This window comes from Hydra vulgaris, chromosome 07 (assembly GCF_038396675.1).
Source record: "Hydra vulgaris chromosome 07, alternate assembly HydraT2T_AEP".
Classification (NCBI taxonomy): domain Eukaryota; kingdom Metazoa; phylum Cnidaria; class Hydrozoa; order Anthoathecata; family Hydridae; genus Hydra; species Hydra vulgaris.
The window spans coordinates 14,361,961-14,374,064 of NC_088926.1; the positions used below are offsets into that span (position 1 = coordinate 14,361,961).

At 29.6% G+C, this 12,104-nt stretch overlaps 1 protein-coding gene across 1 annotated transcript in view; it reads left to right on the top strand.

Moving 5' to 3' along the window:
- LOC100204292 (inactive tyrosine-protein kinase transmembrane receptor ROR1) overlaps positions 1-12,104 on the top strand; it is a 103,356-nt gene that overhangs the window by 44,778 nt on the left and 46,474 nt on the right. The window contains exon 8 of the mRNA XM_065801143.1: positions 2,583-2,742. Coding sequence (XP_065657215.1) covers positions 2,583-2,742 — 160 coding nt within the window. The remainder of the gene's footprint in view (positions 1-2,582; positions 2,743-12,104) is intronic.

Consider the following 12,104-nt stretch of genomic DNA (forward strand, 5'->3'; position numbering starts at 1 on the left):
ATCATTAAGTATAATTTAAAAACATTTTGTACATTAAATAAGTTACATTTACCATTAATTTTTTTGAATTTTTTTTACAGTTTACAGTGGATTTTTTGGAACATTAAAAACACTTAAAAACAATTTAAGTTTAAAAATAACTAAATCCTAATAAAATTTTATGAAATTTTGTAAAGCTTTTATTAAGTTATCATTATTTTTATTAACTATTAAGTCAAAAAGAAAAAAACTTTCTAAAAAAGTTTATGTTTTTTTGTTTGTTTTCTTAATGTAAAATAAAATAGCAAGCTAAAGATCAAGAGTTCATTCAAAAATTAGATAAATTGTTATTATTTTTAATTTTGTTTATTTCTTATTAACAACAGTTAACTTTTAATTGCCAACAAACAAAAGTTAACTTTTCTCTAAATGGGTATTTTAAAATTGTTTTATTTTTCGAAAAAACAATTTTTTTTATATATATCATTGTTTTTAAATTTTGAATTAAGTTTTTGAATTGAGTTTCGTAACAACATTTTTTTTTTTTTAAGTAACTTAATGACAGATTTAAATGTAAGTTTTAAATATCAAATGAGTTGTGCCACATAATTACTTTTTAATTGATTTTATTGTCCTGAATAAAAAATGAAATAGCTAAAACAAGCAGAAAGTTATTTATTAATTACTGTATTTAAAACAGAAATTTTTTTTCCTTTTTTTTAATGAAAAAGCAAAAGAAAAATAAAAAATAATTTTTTTTTGAGCGCTGTTTTGTGGGTGCCAATTCTGCTCTGGCAGTACCAAAACAGATCTGGGTTTGTCCCTGATAATGGCCAAATCACTTAACAATAAATTTGATAAATTAATTAAAGAAATAACGCATAATACGACACAAGTTATTATATTTTGTGAAATTTGTAAACTGATTGTTTAGTAAAAAATATTAAAGGTTTTATCTTGTTTAAAAAAGATTGTGAATATAGGTAGAAAAATTTGTTTATATGTAATGAATATGAAAAGATCTTATCATGTGATTGAAAATTTAATTTGAAGTAAGAAGGGCATCATGTATTTTGTCCCATTAATTTTTTTAAGAGTTTTAGTTGAAGCTTCCTCAACATGTCCAAGCTGGAATTTCATCAAGTAGAGCAGTCTAAAATGACTTCCAATATTTTTTTATCATTGATTTTAGTTATTGATTGTTTTAATATTTTTTTGTCTTATTATTTATTACTTTTTGTCTTACTTTTTTTTATTTAATTTAATTTACGCGTGCTTTTATTTATTATTATTGGTGTTAATTTTTTTGTTTGTTTGTTTATTTTATTTATGTGTCACTCCATTGACTAGTTTTTAACTATATGAGTGACACCTAACCTAATTTTGTTAAATTATAAAAAACTTGTAATTTTTCAAGTTTTGGTTGAATAAATAATAATAAAGTGCATCTTGTTATGTATTTCCTGCATTGCTTTGTACTGCTGCATTGCTTAAAGTACCAGTTGCTTTGTAGCCTAAAGCATAATTCACAATTTCTGGAAGTTTTAGACCAGCTTCATTTGCTGTAGCATGTGAGCAAAACAGGCTGATCCCACCATTCATCAAGAAAGTCGAGATTTATATTTGAGTTGGTATATCAATCATGAACTAAATAGAACAATCATTTTCTGAACAGAAATTGACTACTTGTCAGCAACATCTGAAACATTCTCTTGTTTGCAAGATTGCGGATTCCAACTTCCATTACCATGTTTAAATCGCAGACATACATGTAATATATTGATTACTTGTCCACATGTCAGTTTTAAAAGCTAAGAACTGAATCTTCCCTAATTTCAGTTTCTGCAACTTGACTGTCTGGTTTTGTCTTTTCTTTATCAGTATTGTGATAGTCCTATAAGGTTTAACAACATTTTCTAGATCTATGATTTCAACAAGCTAATGAATCCAATACCTTCAACTTAACTTATTTTGCGTGCATCACAAGCAATGAAGTAATTGCACTTCATGTTGTTCTTATTAACTCATACTTTTGATACTTTACCCATTTATTTTTTATACAAAATTATCAATATATTTTTAATGGAATTGTTTTAAAAGTAAAGTATAAAAAAATAACAATGGCTAGCTTTTACAAAACATTTGTTACAAATAAATGTTTTGTGAAACATTACCAACTATAAATGTTTTACAAAGCTTTTATTTGTTACAAATAAATGTTTTGTAATACATTACCAACTATAAATGTTTTACAAGAAATTTTTTGTTACAAATAAATGTTTTGTAAAACATTACCAACTAATAATATTTTTTATAGTTGGTTTTTAGCAGTTTTGTTAAAGTTATAATAAACTTTTTACATGCACTTAAAATAAGAATTCTTTTTTCAAATCTTTTGTTTTTTCAAACAAAATGTATATCTTTTTAAAAAGAAACTGAAAACATTTTAAATATTTTAAAAATTATTATTTTAAAATTTCCTTAACTGAAACTTGGATTTCTTTGATTGAATTTTAAAACAATTAATATAAACATCTCTTTGCATTTTTTTTCACTTGCGTTTCTTCAAATGTTTTGTGCTGATGAATAGATTTTTTTTTTAGAAATTGCTGAATATGAAAGTTCTAGTTCTTTTTTTTCGCAACGATGTCGTAGCCACGCAATGGCATTTTTATGTTTCTACAATTTACCCTATTGTCAAAATTCTCTTGATAGCAAGCCAAAAAAGATGGATGTGTGTCAGCAAGATTGTATTAAATTAAGGTATTTCTTCGAACAAATAATAATTTTAATTTTATTAAATATTGAGATCACAAAGAAAAAAAAGAAAAAAGATAACATATATATATATATATATATATATATATATATATATATATATATATATATATATATATATATATATATATATATATGTATGTATTCATGCATGTACACACGTTATTGTTATGTATAGTATACAATTTTAAAAAATACACTAATACAAAAATTTATATTTTAAATATATTAGCACTAGAAAAGCCTTTAGTGCTAATATATTTAAAATATAAATTTTTGTATTAGTGTTTTTTTTGAAATTGTATTTTATTTAAAACATATTTATAAATTATTTATAAAGAAAACTTTAGTTAAAGTTAATTAACATTAATGTAAAAATGAATAAAATTTTAGTTAAAGTGAACCAGAATTAATGTAAAAACTAGTTAACCAGACCCGTAAAAATACGGACCTTTATAAGTCTATTCCACACTGACTTGTTCTATACTTTTTCCTTATAAATACATCCTAACTTTCCGGACCCATAAAATGCGGGTCTTTACCAAACCTACCATTTCTATACTTAGCTATTCCTCACCAATCATTTCTATACGTATTTCTTTTTTACTTCAATTTTTTTAAGTAAAACAATTCATTCTGAAAAATTGCTTTTTCAGAATGAATTATTAACAAAAAGAGACCTCTCTGTAGCTTAATAATGTTTGAAATTTTTTCAACGTTGCTTATTTATTTATAGCACAAAAATAATAATATAGCAAAAAAGATTTCTAATTGTTAAAATAAAATTTTAAAGTTTTCTTATTTTATAGATATCATTACACGATTGTTCCATATACTGCCTGCAAACTTAACATAAGCTAAAGACGCTTTCACTTACAGACATTTGTACATAACGCTATACAAATGGCAGATCTAAGATGATCTTACAAATGGCAGATCTAAGAAGATCTTACAAATGGCAGATCTAAGAAGATCATAATAGCAGATCTAAGAAGATCTTAGACCATTAAAAACTATAGAGGCAGCCTCAGCTATAAAATGCTCATTTAAAAGTTAATCATAAAAATTTTGCGCAGTATATGGAACTTATACTGCTAAAAAACTTCTATACGTTAAGTTTGGTTTTACATTTTTAAATTAATTTTAATTATTGTCCATACAGTTGGAAAAAAAGATGCTAAACTATTACAGATATATCATTTCACGGATAAGTGTTTGTATTTACAGTAGTAATAAATAAATAGTTTTAAAGAAATAACATAGTAATTACTATATTTAATCTTTATTCCCATAAAAATTCTGCATATTTTCAATAACAGGGAACTTACCTAAAAAATATAAACATAATCTTATTTCAAGTTGGTTTTTTGCCATAAAGTTACCCCACATATTCAAAAGATTTTAGCTTCAATGATTTACGAAAAAGCCGCATCCATTCTATTTAACAGTCTAATTAGACCAAAACATTTTTAACAAAAGTTTTCCCCTTTTTCTAATATTTAAACGAAAGTGCTAAAAAGAAAATAATATAATTTTAGCATTCAAAATTATTAAGAGAGAGAGGCAAATCCAAAATCGAAGTTTCAAATTTTCCACTTGAATAAAACAATATGTTTTGTGTTTTTTCAATCTTGTCAATTTCTTAAATACAATAACATTTTTTTTTTTTTTTTTAAAACATCTTCGCTTCCAACAAGGCTGCAAGCAGCCACTAATTAAAGTTGGAAGTTACTGAAAGAGAAAAGATAGAGATTGTAGAGCAAGATAACGATTGACAGACGACTTAAAAGATTGCAAATTATATGAGTCAGGAAAGCAAGATGAAGAAAGCGAATTCCAAAGAGCTGATGTTCGAGGAAAAAAACTAGAAGAATAAGCGTTTTTGGAGCACTTAGGAACAGTCACAGAAAAAGGATGAGACTTAATTGAATGACGAGTTACACAAGAATGAATTATAGTAGATGGCACAAGAGACGCTAGCTCTTTAGAGCAGTGCCCATTATAGTATTTGTAGAAAAGAGAAAGAGAAGCAACATTACGACGATGTGATAATGGTTGGAGGTTGGCTGCAAGAGCAGGTCCAACTATGTTTATAACGCGTTTTTGCACCTTGTCCAAAAGAGAAAGGGCATCATTAGAGGATCCGCCCCAGATATGGCAACAATATTCCATACAAGGCCGGATTTAAGATTTATAGAGATAAAGAATAGAATCCGAAATAAGAAAGTGACGAGCTCGATAAAGAGATGCAACCTTAGCAGATGCTAGTTTTGCAACTGATTTGATATACGGTTTCCAAGAAAGATTGGAAGAAGGAGTTAATCCTAGAAGATGAAGAGTGGGTGACTCATCGAGTACATCACCGTTCATAAATATAGGAAGATCTAAATTATTGCGATAACGATTGGCTGAAAAAAAATTGAGTTTTATCTGAGTTAAAGTTCACCAGCCACTGTGTGCCCCATGCTGTAGCAGAAGTGAGATCCTTTTCAAGCTCAAATGCCCCCTCCAAGCAATCAGAGGGTGTTGGTTTTTTATCACAACAAGAATAAATGGTAGTGTCATCAGCAAACAATGCCCCCTTAGATGAGAGAATATCTGGAAGATCGTTAATGTAGATTAAAAAGAGTATGGGGCCAAGGATAGAACCTTGAGGAACCCCTGAAATTACAGAATAAGCAGAAGAGTGTTGTCCATCGAGGACAACTTTTATGCTACGATTGGAAAGGAAGGATTCAATGATCTTAAAGATGTTGCCGGATACACTATAAGAAGAAAGCTTATGGAGAAGACCAGCATGCCAAACTTTATCAAAAGCTTTTGAAATGTCGAGAGCGATGGCCTTAACCTCTCAACCTTTATCTAATGCATGATAAAACCTGTCAGTTATTACTGTTAACAAATCAGCTGTAGAACGAGAAGATCGAAATCCATATTGATGGGCAGAAAGTAAGTGATTAGATTCAAGATAAGAAATTAAGTGTTAGTTAATTAAAGATTCAAAAACCTTGCTTATGATAGGAAGAAGGCTAATAGGACGGTAGTTAGACGAATCAGATTGTTCTCCAGAATTTTTGAAGATAAGGATAACAGATGCCGCTTTCCAGCAGGCTGGAAAGCAAGACTCTGATAAGCACTGGTTGCATAGTTTTGAGAGTATAGATGACAGCTCCGGAGAGCACTTCTGCAAGACAATAACACGTATGTTGTCCGGGCCACAAGCTGTAGAAGAGTCTAGGCAGGAAATCACTTTAGATACAGAGGCTGGAGTGATATGAATGTCAAGCAATGGATCAACCTGTTTGTTGGCAATATCAGGTAGAACGCAACTAGTGGAATCAAGAGATAATACTGATGAAAAGTTTTTAGCAAACAACTCAGTTTTGTCTTTAGGTGAGGTGACAAAGTCTGAACCATATAAGAGAGGTGGAATTATAGATTTGCCCTTATTATTGATATTATTAAAGATTCTCCAAAAGTCACGAGAGCCTAATTTTTGAGATACGAGATTTCATGACCTGAGAATAGCGGGTTTTGGTGTTAGACAAAACCTTTTTACAATTGTTTCTAGGAGTAATAAACAGACGCCTGTTTCCTGGAGAATTGTTTTGCTGATAAATATGGAAGTAACGGTTTCGATTGGCAATCGCAGCAGCACAGTGTGAGGAAAACCATGGAGGAGAGTGAGGCTTGACCTGGAATCGTCGAGAGGGGATAAAAGATTTCATGCCAGCCTGAATCCACGAAGTTATGTAAGAAGCACATTTGTCGACAGGAAGAAAAAAGATTTCTACCCAAGGGCCATCACGAAGAAAATCACGGAAAGAATCCCAGTCAGCTTTACTGTAGTTGTAAGAGGTTCGATAATAGGGGGATTCAGGTGATGAAGAAGAATAAGATATTAGTTTTATTGAGATCAAACTGTGATCAGAAGAACCTAAAGGTGAATGTGGAGAAACTGAGCACTGACTAGGATCAGAAACAAGACATAAGTTGAGTAGAGAAGGTAAATGGTTTGTGTTGTCTGAAAAGTGAGTTGAAAAGTTGACTATTTGAGTTAGGGATTAAGAAAGGCAATAGTTGTGGTCTTTAATGCCTGCCAAATCACTTACACTAGAGCCAAGCCATTCAGAGTGGTGAGCATTTAAGTCACCAACAACAACTATATTAGCTGTTGGATAAAAAGAGAGGGCTTGATCAATATGATCAGAAATGACGTCAAAAAGTGTGCAGTCTTAAGATGAAGGAGAGCGATATAGAACAAAGAGAAAGGCAATATAGTGAAGTGGTGCTAAACGAAAGCACATAAAAGAATAGTCTGTGGAGTCAAACCTAGTTTCACAACAAACGGGTGAATTCTTACGAATGTAAATGCCCAGGCCAAGCATGTGACTATTGGAGTCTTTACGAATTAGAGGAAGATAACCATCAACACTAAGATCACAAGATGAGACAGCTGAACTCAAATTAGTCTCACGAAGAACAAGTAGGTTTGGTGAACTTTGCAAGAGACAAGACTCAACAGAAGAAACTGTTACTTTGAAGACCACGAGTATATGATAGGTTTAGAGAACTTGGTGATGATGATGGTTTTTTGTGTTTTATAGTTTTTGGTACTTTATTAATTTTTAAATTAGATTGAAGAACTTGACTTAAAGCATAGATAGTACTCAGAGCACTGTTTAATAGCCCAAGCAATTGTCTCATTACTACTAATAAACCCTAAGCCGTAACAAAGGGCTCTAAATTTGGCCTCCGCAATGCACACCAAAAGTACAAACAGGGACACCATCCATGCGCAACATGGCACTGTTAATACTTTGATATTTTTCAGCTGTTGATGGAATCAGCCTCTCTGAGAGCTACCACAGAGTTTGGGAAACCTGACTACCAGCCGGCCTCAAAACCATAAAACTGAGTTTTAGAGCTGTACCCTCATTAGGAGATAATAGAATGAGTTGCCTAGTCATAAAAACAGAGACAAGCAAAACCCATTCATTGAGTCAAGAAGATCCAGCATTCAACATCCTAAACTGGAAACAATGTATTAAAAATAAATCTGCGCCAGCCTAATAGATGAAGAGGGGGTGCGAGGCTGGTCAACAGATGGAAACTGTTTACCCTTTAAGTCTTTGCCTAGGAGGCCTTCTACAAGACAGTAGCTAGGTGCATTTAACATCTGCCCAAGATGAGTATTTTTATCGAGACACCATCTCTAGCCTTTACTCAACCAAGAGCCCCAAGGCAGGGTGTGTTTTAAATCGGAGTTGGCATCTCCTAGCCTTTGCCTAAAAAGGCATATCCTACAAGGCAGCAGGACTTGAAGCAGATTGTACTGGGTTACATGTTACCAGTAGCAGAATAATCTGATCTGACAGGATACAAAAATTCAAAACAAAACAGCTTTGCAAAAGACTTTTAATTATTAGAAAAGTTTACTTATTACATGCGATCCTGAATGAAAAGTTATATAAGTGTATTTTTTACATTTGCTTATAATATATTTGTTTATTTATATTGTTTATATATATTTATAGCAAACAAATAAGTATAGCAAAAAAAGAATTTTAATTGCTAGAATAAAATTTAAATATTTTTTTCTTGCTATTGTCTTTTTTTTTTTTTTTTCGCCTCCTCACCAGCAACTTCTGGAGTAGCAGGACTGTCTTATTAATTTTTTTTAATTAAATTTGATATCATTATTTTTTTCAGACTATCTACAGCTTATTAGGACTAATTACCTGAGCACATTAATAACATAAGTATCTCAATTATGACACATACGCAACAAATTTCCCCCCATTTTTGATGTTTTTAGAACTTTTAGCTTTTTTAAAAATCTTTTTGTTTGTTAAAGTGTATAATATCGTTACATATGTTTGTATATAGAGGTAGGACTCGAACAACAGCGATTTTGTTTAGAAGCTCTGCGTGATAACCACTCGGTTAGCACGCAGAGCTTCTAAACAAAATCGCTGTTGTTTAGAAGCTCTGCGCAGAGATGTAATAAACTTTTTTTTTTCTTTAGCTTTAAGTTTCACCATTGCTGGATCATCAGGAAGAGTTACTAAATCTCAAAAAAATTCAATTTATAGAAAAAAATATTTTACAGGAAGTTATAAATTATTATAACTAAAAATAAAAATAAAATTTTTTTTTAATTACTATATTTTTTTGGTTAACGGGAAGTTACAGAAAGTAATTATTAAATAAATTTCTTTGGAATGGGGATAATTTAATTTGTTCATTTGTTTTTATAATTTTTTAAGAGGTATTTATTTTCATGCCTTCATTTAGAAATTAGTTCAGATTTTTTATTAAATAAATTTTCCTGATATAAATGAGTAATTATTTCAAATTTTTCTTGCAAACATTTTTTGGAAATGTTATTATAGGCAGAGGCAGATTTTCGAATAGACTATTGTAAATTAAAATTTTTCTTTTTTTCTTTTAAATCCCAAATATATTTTGACAGCATAGTCTCTATTTAATATTTTTTGTTTAAACGATTGTTTGCGGTTGGCATAACGTTTTTTCCATTCCCCTTGGTAAAGCCGAGGAGGAATGGAAAAAACGTTAATATATTGTTTATCAGGGTTATTTTGTGAGGAAACAATGCACTTGTAAATTACATTTTTCGAAAGGCATATTTCATTTAGAGGGCAATCTATTTTTTGTTTACAATTACAATAATCAGTGTTTTTTTCTTTTATATGTTCATTTTTATTAATTAACGCGTAGTTGTGGCCTTTTATAATTCTTTCTAAATTTTTTGTACAACTATAACTTACTTTAATGGTATTTCTGTTAAAATTCTTATGTAATTTATTAGAAGGAGGAAAATGTTTGTCTACTAATTTTAGAAGAATGTTACCTATATTTGTTGAAACATTATTGCTGTACGTTGAACCAAATTATATTTCTATTTCTATTATGCTTTTTTGCAATTTTCTTTTCAAGTTTTAGCTCAAACTTTTGAAAGCCACTTTTTTTAAGGGGAGTTTCATAAACTCGTTATGTGGAGTTAAAATTATTTTCATTAGAAGAGTTTTGGTTTAGCCTATTGTTAATTGAAATTGGAATTTGTTTAAGAACTTGAGGGGGATGGTTCGAATTCACATTAATATACAATAATTCGTCATTAGGCTTTTTGTATGGCTTATTGGAACTTTCTGAGAGGTTTAATGTGACATCAAGAAATTTCACTATTTTTAAATTTATGTTTATTTCAATTTGGAAGCCAATGTTTTTAAAAACTTTAATTACATCTTTTCTAATTTTATCGAGTTGTGGCCCTGATTTTTTATGCATTATTATTAAACCGGCGTCGCGATAAAGACCTAATTGATTAATTTGGATTATTTTAGATTATTAGATTAATTGGATTATTTTATGGGTATTTAAAATATATAAATCTACAAATTCACAAATTTCTGCTCCGTCTTAACTTGCCATTGTTACATCAAAGCATTTGTGCGTGGTTTTTTTCTTTCACGTTTCCTTATTAAAATAAATTTTTTCTGTAGTGCTTAATTATAGGGATAGTGTTCTCAGTAATTTCTAAATGGGATTTTCCAAATTCTATTGTTTTATCTAAAGTTTCTGCTGTAATTGAGGGGTAAAAATCAATAATATCAAATTGTATAAATGTGTGCATTCATTTTTATTGTTAATTTTAGAAAACCAATCTATAACATCATTTGTATTTTTTCACTGATGGAAACCTAATTTTTTCGGAATATAGTTATTAATTTTGTCTAGTTTTATTTTACTAACGTGCCCTAGTGAACTTTTTGAAGGAACTAGCAGCCTACAAGGGAGTTTATTTTGAAAATTTGGTTTGTGATCTTTCAGTGAAACAAACGCTTGCGCTGGTGCAACTGATTCAATTCTCGCACCTAAATTAATATTTTTGGCAATGTTTTGAGCTTCTAAATTAATGGCGTTTTCCAAGTTTTTTGGTGCTTTTTCATAATTATTAAAAATATTATCGCGCAGTATTTTTTGATGAGTTTCTGGGGTAATTTGGTAAATGTTGCTTGTTTTGTCAGCAAAAACTAAAATATTAGGTTTCAATTTTATATTACTAATGTCTAGTTTTAATTCTTTTTGGAATTCGTTATTTATGTTTTGAAATTTTATAGTTTTAATTAGGTGTAATAAATCATTTTCAAAATTTTCCAGGTTAGAAATAAATAGTGGGTGTTTTTTGTTTTGAATCCATAATTTTCATTCTGTTTTTTTTTCAACTAAAGGGTTTTTATTTTTCGCAGGTTCTAAGAAAGAATGGGCTTTCCAACGAATTCTTTTAATAAAGTGTTCTACTCTGTCTATTAAAGAAATAGTATAACTTTATTTGTCTGGGATCGGGATTTTTTTGAGAGAGTAAGTAAAATTGTTATTTTCCATGTTTCCAACAAAAGTTTCCAACATAGTTTCCAACAAACCAAGCAACATTTACCAAATTACCTCAGAAACTCATCAAAAAATACTGCGCGATAATATTTTTAATAATTATGAAAAAGCACCAAAAAACTTGGAAAACGCCATTAATTTAGAAGCTCAAAACATTGCCAAGAATATTAATTTAGATGCGAGGATTGAATCAGTTGCACCAGTGCAAGCGTTTGTTTCGCTATAAGATCACAAACCAAATTTTCAAAATAAACTCCCTTGTAGGCTACTAGTACCCTCAAAAAACGAACTAGGGTACATTAGTAAAATAAAACTAGACAAAATTAATAACTCTATTCGGAAAAAAATTAGGTTTACAGTGGAAAAATACCACTGATGTTATATATTGGTTTTCTAAAATTAACAATAAAAATGAATGCACATTTATACAATTTGATATTATTGATTTTTACCTCTCAATTACAGCAGAAACTTTAGATAAAACAATAGAATTTGGAAAATCCCATTTAGAAATTACTGAGGACACCATTCGTAAAATTAAGCACTGCAGAAAAAATTTACTCTATTTTGATAAGTAAACGTGGAAGAAAAAAACCACGCATGAATGCTTTGATGTAACAATGGGAAGTTATGACGGAGCAGAAATTTGCGAATTTGTAGGTTTATATATTTTAAATACTAGGGTATTTAAAATATATAAACCTACAAATTCGCAAAATTCTAAAATAATCCAAATTAATCAATTAGGTCTTTCTCGCGACGACGGTTTAATAATAATGCATAAAAAATCAGGGCCTCAACTCGATAAAATTAGAAAAGATATTATTAAAGTTTTTAAAAATATTGGCTTCTCAATTGAAATAAATATAAATTTAAAAATAGTGAATTTTCTTGATGTCACATTTAGCCTCTCAGAAAGTTCCTATAAGCTC